General features: G+C 37.3%; 3 protein-coding genes across 4 annotated transcripts in view; 1 reads left to right on the top strand and 2 right to left on the bottom strand.

The window, feature by feature from the left end:
* The first annotated feature begins 1,885 nt into the window (after window positions 1-1,885).
* On the top strand, window positions 1,886-5,083 carry cks2 (CDC28 protein kinase regulatory subunit 2). The gene is made up of 3 exons (XM_052122319.1): window positions 1,886-2,057; window positions 2,336-2,463; window positions 4,144-5,083. The coding sequence occupies exons 1-3, from the start codon at window positions 1,993-1,995 to the stop codon at window positions 4,185-4,187; spliced, it is 237 nt and encodes a 78-aa protein (XP_051978279.1). The 5' UTR covers window positions 1,886-1,992; the 3' UTR covers window positions 4,188-5,083.
* Window positions 5,084-5,436: 353 nt separating this feature from the next.
* On the bottom strand, window positions 5,437-10,118 carry odf3l2b (outer dense fiber of sperm tails 3-like 2b). Of its 2 annotated transcripts, none has more exons than XM_052122364.1 (4): window positions 9,511-10,118; window positions 8,267-8,377; window positions 6,257-6,370; window positions 5,437-6,063 (listed from the first exon to the last, which is right to left on the bottom strand). In XM_052122364.1, the coding sequence occupies exons 1-4, from the start codon at window positions 9,557-9,559 to the stop codon at window positions 5,585-5,587; spliced, it is 753 nt and encodes a 250-aa protein (XP_051978324.1). In that variant the 5' UTR covers window positions 9,560-10,118; the 3' UTR covers window positions 5,437-5,584. The 2 variants fall into 2 exon arrangements, with proteins under 2 accessions (XP_051978324.1, XP_051978325.1); XM_052122365.1 differs by having other exon boundaries at window positions 5,437-6,060.
* A 2,154-nt stretch (window positions 10,119-12,272) lies between these two features.
* Window positions 12,273-20,871, bottom strand: part of LOC127640028 (C3 and PZP-like alpha-2-macroglobulin domain-containing protein 8) — a 49,450-nt gene continuing 40,851 nt past the window's right edge. Inside the window, exons 39-43 of the mRNA XM_052122402.1 lie at window positions 20,738-20,848; window positions 20,228-20,440; window positions 17,715-17,789; window positions 14,543-14,735; window positions 12,273-14,423 (exon numbers count right to left, since the gene is read on the bottom strand). Coding sequence (XP_051978362.1) covers window position 14,423; window positions 14,543-14,735; window positions 17,715-17,789; window positions 20,228-20,440; window positions 20,738-20,848 — 593 coding nt within the window. The 3' untranslated portion in view covers window positions 12,273-14,422. The remainder of the gene's footprint in view (window positions 14,424-14,542; window positions 14,736-17,714; window positions 17,790-20,227; window positions 20,441-20,737; window positions 20,849-20,871) is intronic.

Raw genomic sequence — 20,871 nt, 5'->3', positions numbered from 1 at the left:
AATTCAACTGATCACAATGTATAGTCAGGACACGAATAATGTGAAAAATTACTATTACAATTTGAAATGATTTCTCAGAACTTCTTAAACTACTATAGAGTTTTCATCAAACAAATCCTCCACGTGCAGCAATGACAGCTTTGCAGATCCTTGACATTCCAGCTGTCAGTTTGTCCAGATACTCAGGTGACATTTCACCTCACACTTCCTGTAGCACTTGCCATATATGTGACTGTCTGTGTTTCTTTGCCAGCTCTATCATTTTCTTTTTGTTTTTCTGTTTCAAAAGTGTCCTTTTCTTTGCAGTTCTTCCCATAAGGCCTGCACCCCTGAGTCTTCTCTTTACTGTTGAACATGAAACTGGTGTTGAGCGGGTAGAATTCAATGAAGCTGTCAGCTGAGGACATGTGAGGTGTCTATTTCTCAAACTAGAGACTCTGATGTACTTATCCTCTTGTTTAGTTGTACATCTGGTCTTCCACATCTCTTTCTGTCCTTGTTAGAGCCAGTTGTGCTTTGTCTTTAAGACATGCCAGTCTATTGCATACTGTGGCAACACAAAAACAAACACAAAGACAATGTTTAGCTTCATTTAACGAACCAAATAGCTTTCAGCTGTGTTTGATATAATGGCAAGTGATTTTCTAGTAACAAATTAGCAGTTTAGCATGATACTCAAGGATAAGGTGTTATACTCAAGTGATGGCTGCTGGAAATGGGGCCTGTGTAGATTTGACCAAAAATTACCTTTTTCAAATAGTGATGATGCTGTTTTTTACATCAGTAATGTCCTGACTATACTTTGTGAACAGTTGAATGCCACTTTGATGAATTAAAGTACCAATTTCATTCAGAAAAAGCTAAATCTGTCCTTTATTCCTAACTTTGGCCACCAATGTATGTGAAGCCAATTTTTTAAGTTACCTACACCTTTTTTAATGACCATTTTAACAGCATATATACCTGGTACAAATAGGCCCAACTTCTTTAAGAAATGTGTTCACCCAAAAATGAATATTTTCTCATCATTTACTTGCCCTCATGCCATCCCAGATGTGTAAGACTTTTTTTCTTCTCAAGAACACAAAGATTTTTTAGAAGATTATCTCAGCTCTGAAGGTATTCACAGTGCAAGTGAATGGTGACAAAAACTCGGAAGCAAATATAGGCAGTATAAAAATAATCCATAAGACTCCAGTGGTTAAATTAATGTCTTCTGAAGCAATTGAATAGGCATGGGTGAAAAACAGATAAAGATTTTTACAAAAACCAAAACAAAATAAACCTCCACTTTCACAATCTTATATATATATATATATATATATATATATATATATATATATATATATATATATAAGTACTTATATATTGATCTGTTTCTCACCCACATCTATTCAATATATATATATATATATATATATATATAAGTACTTATATATTGATCTGTTTCTCACCCACATCTATTCAATATATATATATATATATATATATATATATATATATATATATATATATATATATATATATATATATAAATATAAGATACTGGAGAATTACATATTCATAACATGTAAATTAGCTTACACTTCACATAATCACACACTCTCTCTCACCATAAATAACATCCTTAGGTGCCGCCTTTCTACATTAACATCACACTCTCCTTGTATAGTTGCCAGTCTTGACATGAAATACATTCACATAACTGAATAGTACTAGTCAGACCAAACAAAACGATCAATTGTGCGCTTACAAAACCAAAAATTATACACAGTCATATCTTTGCGCACCCCACTTACAGTTCAGAGCAGCAATACTGTCAAATGCAGGCTGCGCACAAGGGGCGTGGTGTAATATGACGGCGTGCGCGACTCGACCTATCAGAAGCGCGCGAAAAGCCGTTTGAGTTCAAAACTGAAGCGGCGCCAGCAGCACAGATAAACTCGGCGACAATAACACGCGAATTGTTTCATATTTCACCTTTTCACGAGAATGTCTTCAGCGAAAAAGCAGATTTACTATTCCGACAAATATTCAGACGAGCAATATGAATACAGGTGAGGACATTTTACTCGTTTGACGTCACTTTGTAACACTTCTCATAATGTTTAAGTCTACCTGAAATTTCATAAATACAAGTTTAGTAATTTTACTGCTCATTATGAACAAAATACCTTAAAAATGTCAGGATTTGTAAAAATAAATAAATGTCTATTTAAAGCTACTTTGTATGTGCTGTCGTGTTTACTGGGTTACATCGCCTGACTGACAGTTTGAAGAGCTGTTCATTGGTTTCTTTCAAACGTACACGCGTTTTCCCTCTTCTGGCACACAGACACGTTATGCTTCCCAAACAGCTTTCCAAACTGGTTCCTTCCTCCCATCTAATGTCAGAGGACGAATGGAGAGGACTTGGAGTCCAGCAAAGTCAGGGCTGGATCCATTACATGATCCACAAACCTGGTAAGTAATTGGGTGATTAAAATATGTCATGTCTATAAACGTATTATATCCAACATCAAGATTTTAGGTTCAAATTGACATACACAGTACTGTGCACTTGTGAAACATATTGCATAGTGAGGATGTCTTAAAAAATAATGACATAAATAGTTTTCATTTATGTCATACAAAGTCCAGTAAGCATAAAAAAAGATAAATCAATATTTGGTGTGACCACCTTTGCCTTTAAAACAACACCAATTCTCCTAGGTACACCTGGACACAGTTTTTCTTGGTTGTTTGGCAGATAGGATGTTCCAAGTTTCTTAGAGAATTTGCCACAGTTCTTCTATTTTGTCTTAATTGCTTCGGTCTCTTTATGTAATCTCAGACTGACCCGATGTTCAGTGTGGGGCTTTGTGGGGGCCATGACATCTGTTGCAGGGCTCCCTGTTCCTCTATTCTAATCTATTTGCAAAAGAACCATTTGAGAGTATAACATATATATTTCCAATTGACACACTAAAGCTGAAGATATAAATAACCAATTTAAGACAAATGATTTTGTGAACATCTTATGTGCCTAAAACATTTGCACAGTACTGTGTATATAAGGGAAAACGTGAGTATCTCGAGTATTGGATATACTGGGGGTTATAATAATTCTGTCTCTGGCCACTGTTCCTTTTATTTATAATTGCCTATAATTGTACATTTTAAATGTTTCTGTGTTGTAATACACATTTCTATAAAAAAAATATATATATATATATTTAGTCTATAAGTACTAAGTGATGAGGTCATAAAAAACAGTATACATTAAAGGAATATTTCAGGTTCGATACAAGTTAAGCTCAATTGACAGCATTTGTTGAATAATGTTGATTATGACAAATTTATTTAGACTTGTCCTTCCTTTTCTTTAAAAAAAACTAAAATCAAGTTTGCAGTGAGACACTTACAATGGAAGTGAATGTGGTCAATTTTTGGAGGGTTTAAAAGCAGAAATGTGAAGCTTATAATTTTATAAAAGCACTTAAATAATATTTGAGTTTTAACAGAAGAAATAATGTAAGCAGTAAAGTTTTTTAAATTGTCACATTTGTTTTCGGGTTTGTTGACATCACATCGTCATGGCAACAAAGTTGTAATATTGGCTATAACGTTACACAGGAAAGGTGATGTTATCTGACTAAAATCATGTTTACACGCATATTCTTTGTCCTGTGGCTACACTTTTGATAAAGTTAGTATTTTAACGTTAAATAATTGTCCCCCATATACTTCCATTGTAAGTGCCTCACAGTGAACCAGAGTTTTGCTTTAAAAAAGAAATGGAGGGATGAGTCAAAATATTTTTTTTTTGTGGTAATCAAACATTATGCCATAAATGCTGTTGATAGAGCTTAACTTGTATTGCACCTGGGATGTTCCTTTAATTGTAAAAGGAAATCGTAACAAATGTAAATACTACTCAAAATAGCGTCGACTACTCATATACCTGCAGATTACCCATATACCTGCAGACAAGAAATTTGTATTAAATTCTAGTGAGCTACTTACCTAGATAGCATTTATACCTAGACACGTTCAATGCTTTCTTGGTAGGCAGCTACCAGTTTATATACATTTTTATATATTTAAGTCAAAGCCCAAGTTTAGTGACTATATTAGAAAAACTAATATACTCTTTCCATGCAGAACCTCACATTCTGCTATTCCGAAGACCACTTCCCAAAGAATGAGAGGAAGTCGGACGATTATCATCGGAAGTTAAAATATGTGGTCCACCCAGGCCATGCGTGCATTTCTTTCCATACATTATGATTTGTATGTAAGTTTTATTATTTGCAGATCTATGGTCATGAAATGTTACTCCTCGTCCCCCATCCCCTTAAATTCGGTGGTATGATGGCAGCAGGAGCTTGGAGGAACAGGCTGCCTCCTCCAAATCTGTTCAGAAGTGTTTTCTTTAAATCTACACTGAAGTCATTTAAGATAAGTTGGATGGTACTACAGATCTAGTAATTGGCCCTGTCGTTTATAGAAGGAATAATTTTGAGTGGCATTTTTATTTTATTTTTTGTACACTACAATGTTTTCCATTACACAACTGCTGTAGTTAACATGTCCACCTTGTAAAGTTGATGAGTAAACACTTGTTTGTTCCTCATTTGTTGTTGACAAATCAATAAATATTATTTTTATTAGCTTACTTGAATCCTCATTTGTAATCAGCATGTGACATTAATCAATATAACACTGATCAATATTTGCTCTTCATACAGTAACATATTTCTTATGTATACACTAAGATATTCTAACATCTATTAAGGCAAAACATTTCAGATGTTGATCAACAGGGATCACACTCGGCAAGCACCAAATGAGTTATTATTTGCATTGGCAAATACATAAAAAAATGTACAGTATTAACTCATCGGCAACATGTTACTTTATAAGGAACTGCAACATAAATGGGTGATTCTCATGAAACCTGTCAAGAAAATGTCCTGGTCCTGTTTTACTCTAAAACCTAAATTAACTTGAGAGCTTTTTTTGGGCTAATTTTTACATTGTGCTGTTATTTTCATGACAGTTCCACACATTTTACCCACCAATTCTTATTAATGCAATGTGAAAAAATATGGTCTTTGTTATTAGAGAATGACCGTTGTCAGATAATGGATTTTGCCGGTATGATAAATAAGGAGGTGGAAAAGACAGTTAACTGATTAAAATGTATTCATAGAATATAAAATAAATATATATATTTATTTTTTAACATTTTTATTGATAAAACGGATAAATTGGTCATTATGATATTCTCATTAATGTGAAAACATGAATATTATTGAAATTATATGCATCATAGTAGTACTTTCTATGTACTCATTTCATTTTTGGATATTTTGATAAGAAAATTAATTGTACAACAACATTTTTACTGTAATACAGTTAAAAAATAAAACACTGGGTTTTGTAAAATGCTGGGCATGTTATGGTACTGAGAACTGGGGGGTAAAATGTGATATTTATGGTGAATTTTGGACCCTAATGATCAGTATCAAAAATCGATAAAAAGGCATGTGACATTACATTAAATATACAACTAAAATAGTAATCAGTTTTCAAACTAATACTAATCTATCACTAAAGGGGTTACAAACTCTGAGTGCCTGATGCCTAAAGAGAATGCAGGAATTCTGGGCTTGTGCACTTTCACTTTCTCTGGGTTATGACTTCCAGGACCTGGTACTAGTGTGGGCTCCTTCTGTGTAGTATGTCTACCCAACATGGAGAAAGCTGGCCGCCTTGGGAGATATACACTGGGATCCGTGCTGTTATATCTACCAGGACCTGGAGTTTTAGCCAAGTCCTCAGCAGGACCCCCAGGTTTGCATCTCCCAGAGATGGTGTAACTGGCACTGGATGTCTTGGTTAGAATGTGGGAGCCCATGAGAGAAGGAAGGGTGTATTTGTTTGGGGCAGGCACTGCGTCAACAGAGCGATACTGAGTGCGATAGCCCATGGTGTGGGATGGTGGTTTGCGATGGGTGCTGCACAGAGGCGCTTTCTCAGGGCTGTACGCTCCTGGTCCAGGGGTGCAGAAAGATCCTGCTGGAAATGTCAGTTTTAACAAGAATTAGGTGACTGCAATGAGAACAACTACAATGTACTTCTAGAGGAACTGTCAAACTCAGCCCCTTTTCACTAGGCTTTCCTTATTGTTTTGACATGAAATAGACTGGGCATCTAGTAAATAAGCAACCGTTTTAATTTTTTGAATAATACATCTAACGAATCCACTTACCTTCATTTTCCATTCTGCCATGTATGGAATACGCAGGAGTTCCATCCCTTCCAAAGCGAGTGAGTTTTGCATCAATATGATATTTAGGCCCTGGACTGCAGTCTATGCTGTGCACTAAACAATCAAAGCAGAATAAACACAGCATTATGTTACTTGGGAAAGAAATGGTTACACTTTACATTACAGTGTTCGTGTTACTGCATATTTACTTAAGAATTGTGTAATACATGCATGAACAACATGTAATTATTGTGTAGTTGTTTCAAGAGCTGCTCGTGGGTACACATTGTTACTGTTATTGACCATAATGGAAATAAGTCTCTGACTTTATTTTGGTATCCTTGACAAACAAGTTGAGATGTCTTGCTTTTTTCAAATAAACATAAGCCAATTAAAGGTATATTTCACCCAAAAATGAAAATTCTCATAATTTACTCACACTTATGATATCCCTGGTGTGTATGACTTTCTTTCTTCAGCAGAACACATTTGAAGAAAAATATCTTAGCTCAGTAGGTCCTTAAAATGCAAGTGGATGGTGATCAGACTTTTGACTCCAATAATCACAGTCCACATAAACATCATTGATACATTGATGACTCCAGCAGTTAAAATAATGTCTAAAGTGATACGATCGCTTTTGTTGCAAAAAATATAAATATTTAAACACTTTTAAACTAAATGATCACTTCCGGTAAGCTTCACGAGAGGGTAGAGTCTCTTGTTTGACGTGTTCGCAATCTCACATTTTTCTCTCAGTTGAGACATCCAGGACAAGCACACAAACGCATCATTGTGAGCAAACAAACAGTTAAGAAAACAGATCTAAACCAAAATCAAAGAAGCTTCTGTACAGCATTCCTCCTAATCACTTGCAAACAGCGCTGCTTTTCCTGGTGTGTCGCACGTGCATCAGTTCTCACGTGCCAACGCGATTACATAACGCACATACCGCTGCTTACCGAAAGCTATGGTTTAGGGTTAAAAAGTACTTAAATATTTATCTTTACACCAAAAGTGATCATGTCCCTTTAGAAGACATTAATTCAACAACTGGAGTGGTATGGATGACATTTATGTTGACTATTTGTTTATTTTGGAGCTTCAAAAATCTGATCTCCATCCACTTGCATTTTTAAGGACCTACTGAGCTAAGATATTTTTTTATTTTTCTTTGAAGAAGGAAAGTCATACACCTGGGATATCACAAGTTTGAGTAAATTATTCATTTTGAGAAAATTATTAATTTTTGGGTGAACTATACCTTTATTATAATAGCTTCTGTAACATTTACTCTGAAATATTTTTTTAAAATACATAAACTAGGTCCTTATAAAATATTCATCTACAAAGCATTTAATTATTTCTGGTGGCAGACAGTGTCTATTCTGAAGTGATCCAATTGATTTCGAGTGAGAAACAGACCAAAATGTAACTCCTTTTCTCCCTGGCAATCATCATATTAAGCTTGATTACACTTCATATAGCACCATCTAGTGCATATGTCATGTACTAGGAGGTGTAATCAAGCTTGAAAACATGATCGTGCCTACAGACTGCAATGGCAAGATGGACTGCTAACTAAAAATCTTCGTTTGGGTTCTGCAGAAGAAAAAAAAATGGTTTTACTTTGGTCAGTAATTGGCCGATAAATATCAGTGGCCGATACATTGGTGCTTCACTATTGGAGTACTCTTGGCCCATAGACTTGCATAGTAGGTGAATAACTTAACACATTTTTGTTTGGCTTTAACAACAACATACCAGTCGAAATAATTTTCTGTGGTAATTGAATGCTGCTAGAGCTTTACTATGGTTTAACCTAGTGAGTATTTTTACGAGGAATATACACATTTAATGGATCATTCCTATTTATACTTTACAGATCATTGCCTAATTTTAAAAGCTTAATTTCTATAAGGATTTTCTCTATCTTTGATATTAGAATTCTCCATTAAGTTTATCAGAATGTATTTTTCTGGAAGTACTGGCCAGGATGTACATACTCACTGTTATTACTCATCCTGCCATGGAAGGAGAAGGCAGGACTTGTCAACTTTGTGAAATCGTGGCCTACAAAACCAATAGTTGGTGGTAGGACGTATCGCCCAGGCCCTGGTCCTTTTAGACAAGATTGGAAAACACAGTTACAAATACAAGTGATGTACATGGACAACCATAGCCCTCTCAGACAGCTGTCCAAGTGATCAGAAATATGTAGTGATGCATTTTCTTTGCAACATATCAACAAGTAAGTTGAGATGTTGAAAATCTGCTCAGGAGATCCACACCCTGAAGATGCAGACCATCAGGAAAGTGAGTTCATCGCAATGGCGTGATGGTTTTTGTAGTGGAGCATAGTCAGACAATACCTAACTGCTCTGATTTTACCAGGTAAATACCATTACATCAGCACATACATGCTTTTGTGTATGAAAATCACAGAACATTCTTTAATATATACTTCAACATGTTTTGACAGGCCTGGGCACAGAGTTATTGTAACACTCCTAAAGAGTGACCTATTAATGGAGGAGATAACTCCTGCAAATTTAATTGTAAGATGCAACCTGCAAAATTGTTTTTTAAGTTGATATATGTCCTACAGGTACAATTCTTTTAAGATTTGTTCTCACATTGCTGTCACTCGCAAAATTATTTTACTTGAGGCAAATGTGTACGTTTTGCCATTTTCAAATGTCTGCTGCTGGTGTAGTGATTATAGATATTTTACTGTAAAAGATTTGGAAATCAATCAAGCCTCCTCACGATGTCTCACATTTTTGAAAGACAAAAAGTTCATCTTACCTTTTATTGTATTTACATTTATTTGATATTCATTCAAATATTACGTTTTGTTGTTACGACGAGCAATGTTCCACGAGTGCTGATATTTCATGTAACAGAATTGGAATTATTAATTGTATCACACTGCTTGTCTAAGTTTGCAACTCTTGATCCTGCTTTGGCTTCTTTAGAACTTTTTTTGTTGATTAAGCAAAAAATGACAAAATAGCAGGCCATATTGTGTCTCAAATGTCAGTTACTAGATATAAACTTCTTAAATTCTGCAGTCCAGTGCCTATGACCAAATCATAAACATGCTTATACGCACAAAAAAATGTTGTTTCGATTTATACATTTAAATAAAGTGGCCTTGAATAGCCCAAGATATTTTCCTAGTTATTCATATTCGGTACTAATTTACAGTACATAGACATTACTCTCTATATAAATGTGCATAAACCGCTCACCTTTTTCTCTGCCAGCAATGATCGGACGCTTTCTCTCCGTCTCACACATGGTCGTGGTTGCATTTAGGACCAGAGGCTTACCTCTCCAAGAAATCTAGTGCTTTTTTGTGTTGCTTATTTGTACTCTATATAAGCTTACTTACAATTAATCAAATCTGTATGCCAACTGTTCCAGCAAGAGGAGTAAACAGATTTCAAAGCCAAGCAATTATGAAGCAAGTAGACTAACATTCACATCATTATCAGTTCTTCCAGTTAATCTTAAAGAGTAAATTACTACTTGCAAAAGTCCAGGTAGATGTAAGCAATATCTTCAGATCTTCTTTATAATATTAAAGCTGCAAGTGACATCTTGCAAGATCCATTCTTTGGCTTCCTTATCTAAGGTTTGCAGGTTCACCTGCAAATCTTTAGGTCAAAGATTCTAAATCAAATTTCCTTTGCAGCAAAATTGAGATTTTAGTCTCCCGACCAATTCCGACTAAGTTCTTCACCATTTGATTATGTCAGAGCTAAAGCCTCCCATGTGGAAAACTGAACACTTTGCAGTGATCTTCATTCAAGAGGTCCTGACAATGGTCGGTTAGGTTGACTCAATCAGGGGCGGCCAAACCCATTAAATATACACATGCAATTGAGAGACAAGAAGAGCAAATGTGTCATCAACTGAATTCACTGTCATGTAATACTATCTCCACCAGGTAATCCCTCCCCTCGCTTCCCCATTGCTTTCATGCTTTTACTTTGTCCATAAGAGTGCGGAGAGACCTTCATTTGTCAGTCAAGCTTAGGTTGCCTAGGAGTTGTGCAGCTGGGGGCCCCCCTGCAAAGCTGCAGTGAAAGGGCCCTGAACATCAAAAAGATAAATGAGATCGTTAGGAATATTTTAAGGACTCTAGGTTAAACCAACTAATTTACACATTACCTTCAATAAAGGCATACAATTAACATTGTGTGCGCGCCATTTGTTGTAACAGAATAATTTTCTTATTCTATTTTGGCCAACTATCCCTTTTAAATCCCAGGCAGAGAAAGTTAGTAGGAACTATCTAGGTGAACATGTCAACTGTCTGCTACACTGATCAGCAAATAAACATTAAACATTAACAGGCTCTAAGTCTCTGCTGGCGGACGCTGTGGTAACCTGAGCTGGTTGTCAACAACCCAGCTAACACTGCAACACATGGGGTCCAAATGCATTACAAGGACCTTCAAATAAAAGCTTTGAAGAAGCACTTTAGTAGATACAGTGAATGCTGCCCACAGATTCTCCCAAACACTGTGCTGGCGAAGGAAAGTATTTACCATTAAAGATTATGTGAGCTTGCAGAGAACAATTGCAAACCAAATCACGGATGCATATTTCCACCTGAAATGTTCCTCCATTTGGCACGATAATGTCAACTTGATTTCAAGTAAGTTGAACTTCAACTTGTCTGATTTAGGGTGCACTTATCCAAATTTATCATCAAAATAATAGAGAGCATGCCATCCTTTGCAATTCAACCATGGCAAAATAAAGCTTTCACACATGATTCTAGTTGCATATAAAGTTTCTCTTTTTATTATTCTTGTTTTCACATGTTTTGTTTTTGATATCATTGAAGATTACATTCATATTAGGTTTATTAACATTTACAGTGATTTTCATAATTCACATAGGGCGTTCAGGCAATTCCCAAAATGTCTGAAACCAAATTGTCATTTAGCATGGCAGTTTAGTCAAAATAGCTTACAATATAGCTTATGTTCTGTACAATCAAATCAGATTTGGTTTGGTTTTCTGTGATGTTGAGGCTAATTTAATTCAATTTGAGGCAAATGATAGATATTTATCTGTGGCTTCTCCTCTCCGATGACTTAAGGCTAAAACATACTCTACGCAAGAACTTGAATGCAAATGCTTCAAGCTACGCAAGCCTGATTTCGTGCATTCTTGCATTCCAAAATGTGCCAGACCGCAATTCATAACAACGCAAGGGGCACTATCCACCTTTTTCCTAATTCCCATGATGCTTCGTGAGAACTGTGGGCGTTACTTCCGTTGTCAACTAAACAGAACCGTATATGTCCATTCATCAATCACTATATCAGTGTGTTACTGAACAATAATAAACTGCAAAAGTCATAAAAGACAAAGGAAGCGCACACACACACAAAAAAACAGGCAAGCTGTTTCTCCCAGATGCAGTTGAGATTTAACGTAAGCACAAATGCAATATTTCAAGTAAAATGATCAGTTGTTTTAGTGGAGTGCCTCTACTAGTTCAGCTTCAAATGAGTACCTCCAAGTTCCCTTCATCTTGTCACCCTGCATGTTCAAATCAGACAGACACACTGAGGAAGAGCCGTGAAGATCTCATCCTTGGGTAGGTAATCTCTTTCTCAAGTTTTCCAATCAGACGGTTATCTCCTTTTAAATCCACACATAAGTTTAAACTTTTGTTCGCCAGGTGATTGACTGGAGAGAGGCATTAAACATGTTGGGAGGGTGACATTTGAATTGTATTCCACTACAGAGTACATGCTGTAAAATGTCATTTGTAACGCATTACTTGGGACTACTCAAGGTCAGTAATGTATTCTAAATACTTTGGATTATTTCTTCAGCACTGGTGGATTTTTTCACTTGTTTTGACTATAAAAACTCTGTCAGTACAGTAATACAAAATACACGTTAAAAATACATTTTCTGAAAAAAATAAATATCTCATGCAGTGTTGTTTTCTAAATCAAGATCAATCAAATTGATTTTTAGATATTTTTACAGGAAAACAATATTTTTTTTTATGAAGAATATGATTTCTGCCCTAATATCAAAGATCTTACTAGAATAAAATAAATGATGATCCAACGTGAATTTTCTTGTCAAAATGATCATAGAAATATGATCGTGTCTGGTAACGTGCATGTAAAATGGCTAGAAATAGAATTTTAGCTTAGCATAAAGCTGACGAGGTTTATTTCTATTTCTTCTGCTTCACACGTACTTCTCTGTCTGCTCGTATGAATGTAACACATCATAAAGTGTTTCACCGCTGTAAAAATGCACTTTGGATCACATCATTTATATGTATTTGAAAGGACTAAATATTACATGAAACAAATGACAATTAAATGAAAAGTAATCTCTTCAGTAATCAAAATACTTCTTGAATATGAACTGTATTGTAATTACCAATGATTTCAATTGTAACTGTAGTGGAATACAATTACTTATATATTGTTTTTAAATACGTATTCCGTTACTCACACTGGTGAGAGGTGGTGCTTCACAACCATCCGGGACACGTAAGGGCGGTGTTTTAAACTACAAATGCAATATGGTATTTAAATACCTCTGTGTTTTTGTGATCTAATCGCAAAATATTCTGCACCCCATTAACAACTATATTTAGCGCCGACCACTTGCGATCGGATCACTCGAAACGTGCCATATTACCAGGGTTTAAAATGACTGCAGCCAGAGATAGGGAATGCTATAGATCCACCACCCACATACATTTCCCCAGTAAAATCCCTGTGAAAAAGGTGGATAACGTAAATTAGTGTGAACTGTTCGCTTCTACAGTAAGTTTTCTCTTACAAGTCAACTACTGTCATGACGGAGCAACAGTTTGAAGAGCAAATAAGTTACAGTAAATGAGTTTATGGCAATTTACCAGAATAACACATTCAGTTAAATATTACAGGCTTTTGGAGGTGACACTATTTGGCCCCTTTAGTACTGATGTTTTTTTTTTCCACCACAAAAACGCAAGAATGCACGTTATGGATGTTCAAACGGACAACGTTTTGGCAAAGCATTGACCAAGCGTTCAAACCTGAGTACAAGTACTTGCGTAAAGTACATTTTTGGCCTCACACCCTGTGCACAACCAACCGATGTCGAAGTGAACATCCGGAATGCAGTGCAGCAAACATGGGAAAATCAACTATGAGCTCAAGACTGAGCAACGGTAAATTGGGTGAATAACCTGTATCCTAAATTATTTTTGAGGGAAATCCATTGGATTAATAATCTACTTGTTACTTATATAACCACTGCAGAAACAAAGAAGATTTAAATTAGTAGATGAGCTTTGATGCAACGATCAGAAGTTATTGAAATATTTAAAGAATACAATTCATAGCAATTGTTTGTATGTTTGTTTACACATGATATTTGGTGAGTAAATTCATTTTATTTCAGTCGGAGGCATAATAAAGTGTCTGGAGTCACTCTGCAGCACACCAGAAACACCAAAAACCGGGTATCCGTCAACTGCCGCCGCAACGCGATGGATGCATCAAGTGTAGACAGCGTTTTGTTTTTGACGCAACATAAAGCGGCACAACGCTCGCATCCAGTGTAGACAGGGTGTATATCGGTGGCAATAAGCGCACTTTAACACAATTGTGTTTGCTTTGTATGTAATAAAGACCTGCTCAGGAAGTGTGCATCGAGTCTTTATACATTTTTAGCAGTGTGAAACCACGCAAGTAGGTTGTGGTGAAATAGAAGGGAGGATCTGACTGAGGATATGAAGATATGTAAAACAAACTGAACGAACAAAGGCACTAGCCAGAAATAAATACCACAGATAGAAAACAAAACAATAAAATATCTGATTTTAGGTCAATTATACTTAAAAACATGAATACTGGAACATTAAATCTAGTTTACAAGAGGAATACGAAGAAACGTCATACCATCACTAAATGTAAAGAGCTTCTGAAACTACTCATGAGTGGCAGCAGATATAAAAATAGAGAGAACTGATACTCTCTTTCTGAACATACACACACACACACACAGCTGTCATCTTCTAGCAACAGACTGGGCTCATCTCTCCTCTGCAGTCTTTCTTTTACACAATCATATTCACAAAGAATGTACAATGTGGAGCTCTCATTTTTGCAGGCAGGGGTCTCTGTTGTAAGGGAGGCAGAGGAGCAGACAAAGATTAGATTGAAGCTTATTATACATGTAAAGGAAAATGTGTTTTAAATGGTCAATACATAATTTATTGGATTGTAATTTGCTGCTCACCATCGTTCAGGAGAGTCTTTTGTGTCCACTGTGAGGAGATGTCCATCCAGATGTCTGACTGCGTCTATGGCCTCCTCTTTCCCTCCTACAGTCACTAACTTCTCTTCGGTCTCTGGTGAAAAACCGTCCATGTCAGGGTCATACTCGTATGAATAGTAGGATAGCTCGGCCATGGAGCCTGGCTCCTTCCCACCTATAAATAAATAGCAGTAAGTCAAATGTTGCAGAATCATTTGTGGTGTTGCTTGCTGAACTCACTATTTTCCTACTTATCAATGACCATAGTTGATAAGGCTACGTTTTGGGCCCGCTTTTATTTTCTATTCACATGTTTTTGGCAAATAAAATGATATTTTGGAATTGGGTACATTTTCAAAACATGTCCTGTAGAGGTAGCTCTTTCCTCACATACGACAGCTGCTCAAGTTGATTCCATTCCCATCATATGGTATGTTTCAATAGAGCAAGTATTTAGTTTATTTTGAATGCTTGGAATTCCCAGCCTGAGTCTTAACTCATTCATTTTTCATTCCATAGAATGTCTGCAGTGCTGCAAGCACAGATCAATTAAGAAAACACACAATTCCCATGCAGCTTTTGGGCTTTTGTAAACACAGCTGCTCAGTGCCACTTCATCATTTAGGAAAAAATGCCTGCCTTACAGTTCAGAATTAAAAACTATTATTTTCCATACTATCATTTAACATTCAAATATGTTATACTATTATATATATATATATATATATTATATATATGTTATAATGTTACAAAATGTTATATGCTAAAAAGAAATCTGAATAATAAGAGGTTTCCCCAGACACAAATGATCTTATTTTGCTTTGGTGAGACATTCTTATTGATGCTTCGCTTTAAACAACACTTTTTGATTTATGATTGGTCTAAATCCGTTTCTATGAAAATTTCCCATGTGCAAATCACAAATTTGGGCAGTGCAAGTGTTTTGGCTTTAAAACCTAAACTGTTCCCTTGAGGGTCACTGCAAGCAGCGTTCATTGATAATAAGTCATTATAGTACATTATCCTTACATTTTAAATTCAATAATGCAAAGCCAGCATGCACAACCCAGGGCAAGTCTTAACAGCTCTGTGAGAGACTGTGTAATCAGTCTGGGAGTTTTCCAGAGGACACACACAGTTGAGAGTGCAAGTGATATTATGAGTACCTCCAAGTTCCCTTAAGTGATAATTCTGCTACTTAATGGGTTGTAATGTTTGTCAAATTACATTGTCCAATGAGGGTAATAACTAGCCGTCAGTGTAACATTGAAGAACAATTTCCATTTATCAAAGATCTGCTCTTGTTCAACTCATTCAAGTGATGATTTATAAATGACTATAGTTTTAAGTGCCCCTAAAAAGTTGTCTTTCTTATAACATAATACATCAACACTACCAGCCGAAAGTTTGAGCACACTTAACTGAATATCTTAAACCTTAATAGGCTTATGCTTAAATGCTTAAAGTTTGTTTTGTAGACAAGACTCATAAATGCACGGATACTGCATGGATAGATGGATGGATGGGTGGCTACTGGATTGATGGATAGACGAGTGGCTATTGGATGGACGGATGGGTGGCTACTGGATTGATGGATAGACAGGTGGCTATTGGATGGACGGATGGGTGGCTACTGGATTGATGGATAGACGGATGGTGGCTACTGGATTGATGGAAGGATGGGTGGCTATTGGATGGATGGATGGTGGCTACTGGATTGATGGATAGACGGATGGTGGCTACTGGATTGATGGAGGAATGGGTGGCTATTGGATGGATGGATGGGGGGCTACTGGATTGATGGATAGACGGGTGGCTATTGGATGGACGGATGGGGGGCTACTGGATTGATGGATAGACGGGTGGCTATTGGATGGACGGATAGACGGGTGGCTATTGGATGGACGGATGGGTGGCTATTGGATGGACGGATGGGTGGCTACTGGATGGATGGATAGACGGGTGGCTACTGGATGGACGTATGGGTGGCTACTGGATTGATGGATAGATGGGTGGCTATTGGATATATGGCTGGCTGGCTTACTGGCAAATGGATAGATCGATGGATGGTTGGCTATTGGGTGGATGATGAATGATGGATGATGGATAGATGGATGATGGATGAATGAGTGGCAACTGGATGGATGGTTCGCTACTAGATGGATGAGTGGGTGGTTGCTGGATGGCTGGATGAGTGGCAACTGGATGGACAAATGGATGGATTAATGGATGAGTGGCTACTTGGTAGCTTGATCGATGGATGGGCGGATTGATCAATGGATGGACGGATGGCTATTGGATGGATGGATCAGTGGCTACTGGATGGATGGGTGGCTTCTGGATGAATGGGTGGCAACTAGATTGATCGATGGATTGGATGGATGGATGGATGGATGGATGGATGATGGATGGGTGGCTAGTAGATGGATGGGTGTCTACTGGATAAATGAATGGATGGATGTTTTGATGACTTATTATTCTAAAATGTTGAAAAAAAATAAAAAGAAAGAATGAATAGGTGTCCAAACTTTAAACTGATTGTTTGGTTAAGTTCACACGATCTTATGAACATCCTTCCTTAGCTGCAGTTATGCTGCTTCACATCATAAACGATTCCTACACAAGGCACTTTGAAGTGAGAACAACCATGGTAACCATACTGTAGGATTATACCAACTAGAACCTTTAATAAGAATGACTTAAAACATGAGTTACAAATGACCGTTATGTTTGAGCCACACACCTTTTAGCACTCTGAAGCTCTCAGAGTGGAAGGTTAATAGGGCATAGAAATAATCACTTCTAAATGAAAATTCACCCAAAATTATACATGCTAAACTAACAATTTCTATTAATGTTTTCCTAAATTACTGTTTAGGAAACCAAACTAACTTCTGCTTACTTTTGCTAATGTTATTTGAATAGACGGGAGGGGTGAGCGACAGGAGGCTAGAATGATAATTATTCATGCATTAATGTAGTCTGGGCTGACATACAGGTCAGTGCACGCTCAAGCTTCCCCTGTATGTATGCTTTTGATCGCTAAACTTTTCAACACCTGCCTGTGTGTGTGGCACACTCTCACTCCTCCAGGGCACTGACACAGATGCTGTTCAGTGAATAGAGGATTGAGAAAGAGAGGAGATGATGATACCTGCAGGAATGAGTATGGGTTCCTGTTCTGGTTCTTCTCCTGTAGCAAGTTCTCGTTCCTCTACATCCACCCCCACTGCAGGGTAACGACAAACAAATAAATCAATCATTAAAAGGATAAAGGGAAGGTTAATTTAAAATTGGATGTTACAATACTGCTAAATATAAACAATTACAAATAAGCCATGTGTAGTCCGATTCCACGATTAAAACTTTAGTGCATCCCAACCAGCCCAACATAGCAACATTGACAACCAGTGGTGTGAGTTTGGGGACCATGCATTTTGCCTGAAAAGGTGCCCCTTACCCATCATTAAATCCGTGTAAAGCATTGGCTTGTGACTTTTTGCTTTATTGGAACAACAAATGCTGAAAAAAGGAGCAGTTTATCTGAAAAAATGTATGCAAATAGACACAAAAAGCAGCTTTGAACAAACTTCCACTGCGTTCTTATGGTCAAACGAAGAGGAAATGTTTGGCAGGGGCTGCAGAGATTTACCGCGCAACCTTTTTATCTGTCCCCCTCCTGATAGTGGTACTCTGTAAAACAAGAAAGCCTCTTTGTTGTTGGTCTGTGCGTTGGAAAGGAATGTGACAGGATTTTTCTTTTCTCTGCCCCCAGAGAACCTTTTCTCTGCCTCCCTTTTTTCTGTCAAAGGGCCCAGGATAAAAGTGCTCTGTCATTTGGGGTGCCCTATAATAGACCATAAGCCGTTCTGTGTATATTAATATTAAGGTTCAACTTTATTGTCATTGTGCAGAGTACAGGTACAGAGCCAATGAAATGCAGTTGTTTTCGCATATCCCAACTAAGCTGGGGTTAGAGCGCAGGGTCAGCCATGAAACAGCGCCCCTGGAGCAGATAGGGTCAAGGGCCTTGCTCAAGGGCCCAACAGTGGTATCTTGGCGGTGCTGGGGCTTGAACCCCCAACCTTTCAGTCAGTAACCCAGAGCCTTAACCGCTGAGCCACCACTGGCCCCATATGATAACAAGGTTGCTATAAAAGCCATTTAACATATAAGTTTTAGCGCCCCATCAAGTCTGATAAAGCAACATTGACTTAACCAATATCATGAGTTGGGGGCGGGACTATCTGTTTTAATCCATGGAAGATGGGGGAGTATTCGGAAAAGCAGTTTGAAAACATTGTTTATTTTTGCAGACGTTTCAGTGTGGATGAGCAACTTTTGGAAAATGTTTGAAAACAGCAGTGTATATGGAGAGCATTTTGGAAAAAGCTGATTTCAAATTTATCTGGAATAATGTGAATGTAGCCTAAACATCAATTTCTTTACATGTGCTTGCATTTCTACTCTCCAACGCTCGCATGTGTATGAATGAAATTGAAGGGAGCTTGGAGGTGAAAAACACTGATGTTAGGAAACTGTAAACAAAGTATGTCGTACTAGGGAGCATTTTCAATAGTCTCAATAATACTATTTTCAATAGTCTCCATTTTCATTGTAGGAAAACATAGATCCAGGTGTGTAAATATAGAAAACTTGATGCATTTCCAAACAAAAATGGATTAGTGTGGATGTGGCTTAAAACTGTGCTGAATGTCTACACAGTTTTATTTTGTTTGTATTTTTCTTAAATGTCTATTTAGGCACCATTAAAACTAATTCAAATTAAACTGAAATTGAAAACCAAATACGAAATAAAATATAAATAAAACTATAATAATTACCCTGGTGAATAGTTGACCAAAATTACCCTTTAATTCCTGAGGAAACTCTGATTAACATTACGGTGATCCAAACCAGGCTGGAGATTCGCGGTCACTGGTAATGAAAACGGATGAAAACATCTGCAGTTTTCTTCGCACACGTCTGTGGCAGTTTGTATTTTATGAAAGTCCTGCACAAGGGGAAAACTAAAAACATATCTCTCTAATTATGCAATGAGCATGACTTCATCAGAGTGTGTCTGGCGAGGATTGCACCTGGTTTCACATTGCATGGAATAAATTCTGCCGAAAGCTAGTTTGGTAATGAAACGTTACAGATTTACAAAGAGCTTAGATCCTTAAGTCATGTTAAAAATAGGGGATCTCTTATCTCACTGACATGTTTAGGATATAAATTCAAAGGTGCCACAAATGTGCACTTCCTGTGGGGTAGTTGCACTGGGGTAGGTCTAAAGACGAGTACTACAAGACTGAAGCAGCTAATTTGTGACACAAAGCAACGGATCGTAGTTGACTCGGTCAAAGACAATTTTCTAATGTTTGCGCCTGTGAGACTGCAACCAGTGTTTGGGGAGTTACTCAAAGTAATCCACTACCAGTGACTAATTATTCTATAAAGTGTAATACGATTACTGGATTACTTCACTGAAAAATTACTTGCATTATAAATTACTTTTAATTAACTTTCCCGTTAACTTTCACAGAATTATTTTTGTTTTTTTCTCAATTCATTTAAATAATGACTACCGGTGTATTTCCTCCTTGTTCATTGTCGCTCACAAATCACACATCTAAACACAGAATTAAAGGTGAGTGCATTTACCCTGTGGACAGTGGCTAAAGGGCACTTGCTCAATCCGTGTGCCATTTCTGCAGGCGGACATCTCCATTTGACACTGGTTCTGGTAGCGCTGCCCGTCAGAACCGCAGATGGGCTCGCCATCATAGCCGCAGTCCCGATAACACATACAGCGCTCGTAGTGTTCCTCCTCTGGACAGTCAAAAATGCTGTTGCACTGACCACCCTGAACAAAGCCTGGAGGAAGAGAGAAACATTGGCTCAACCAACGGCATTAGTTCAGGCCTCAGGGGTGGGGACTTTATTTGCCCAATCAATGGCAGAATATTTAGAATCTTTGAAAATGGCCAATTAATGCAAGTCCATTTGGTGACACTAGTGGTGCACTTTACATTCCAGGAAGGGACTTGAATATCACGCTTGTGATTTATCTAGCAGAAGACATGCCACAGTGGTTTCAGCAAGAGCACTTGAAAGCAAGGTTGGAGAAGACAAGGAAATAAAAGGGACAATATTAGAAGACAAAGTACTGACCTGTCCAGTGATTGCTGGAGCTCTCCACTTCATTACATGTAGTACCGTCACACAGTTCTCGTGCAAGAGGACTGCTCTCACTCACATTGTAGAAACGAGTGGCTTCAAATGCTGAATATACAGAAAATATCCAC

This window comes from Xyrauchen texanus, chromosome 48 (assembly GCF_025860055.1).
Source record: "Xyrauchen texanus isolate HMW12.3.18 chromosome 48, RBS_HiC_50CHRs, whole genome shotgun sequence".
Lineage (NCBI taxonomy): Eukaryota > Metazoa > Chordata > Actinopteri > Cypriniformes > Catostomidae > Xyrauchen > Xyrauchen texanus.
The sequence above is the reverse complement of the archived record's forward strand: the minus strand, read 5'-3'. Positions and strand labels throughout refer to the sequence as shown.

Bases quoted from the DNA above. Each gene is read 5' to 3' on its own strand.
- cks2 (XM_052122319.1), top strand. From the start codon at position 1,993: ATGTCTTCAGCGAAAAAGCAGATTTACTATTCCGACAAATATTCAGAC. The intron at 2,058-2,335 runs GTGAGGACATTT...TCTGGCACACAG, and splicing joins GACGAGCAATATGAATACAG to ACACGTTATGCTTCCCAAAC. The intron at 2,464-4,143 runs GTAAGTAATTGG...CTTTCCATGCAG, and splicing joins TTACATGATCCACAAACCTG to AACCTCACATTCTGCTATTC.
- odf3l2b (XM_052122364.1), bottom strand. From the start codon at position 9,559: ATGTGTGAGACGGAGAGAAAGCGTCCGATCATTGCTGGCAGAGAAAAA. The intron at 6,371-8,266 runs GTGAGTATGTAC...TTGATTGTTTAG, and splicing joins TGGCAGGATGAGTAATAACA to TGCACAGCATAGACTGCAGT. The intron at 6,064-6,256 runs GTAAGTGGATTC...TGACATTTCCAG, and splicing joins TGGCAGAATGGAAAATGAAG to CAGGATCTTTCTGCACCCCT.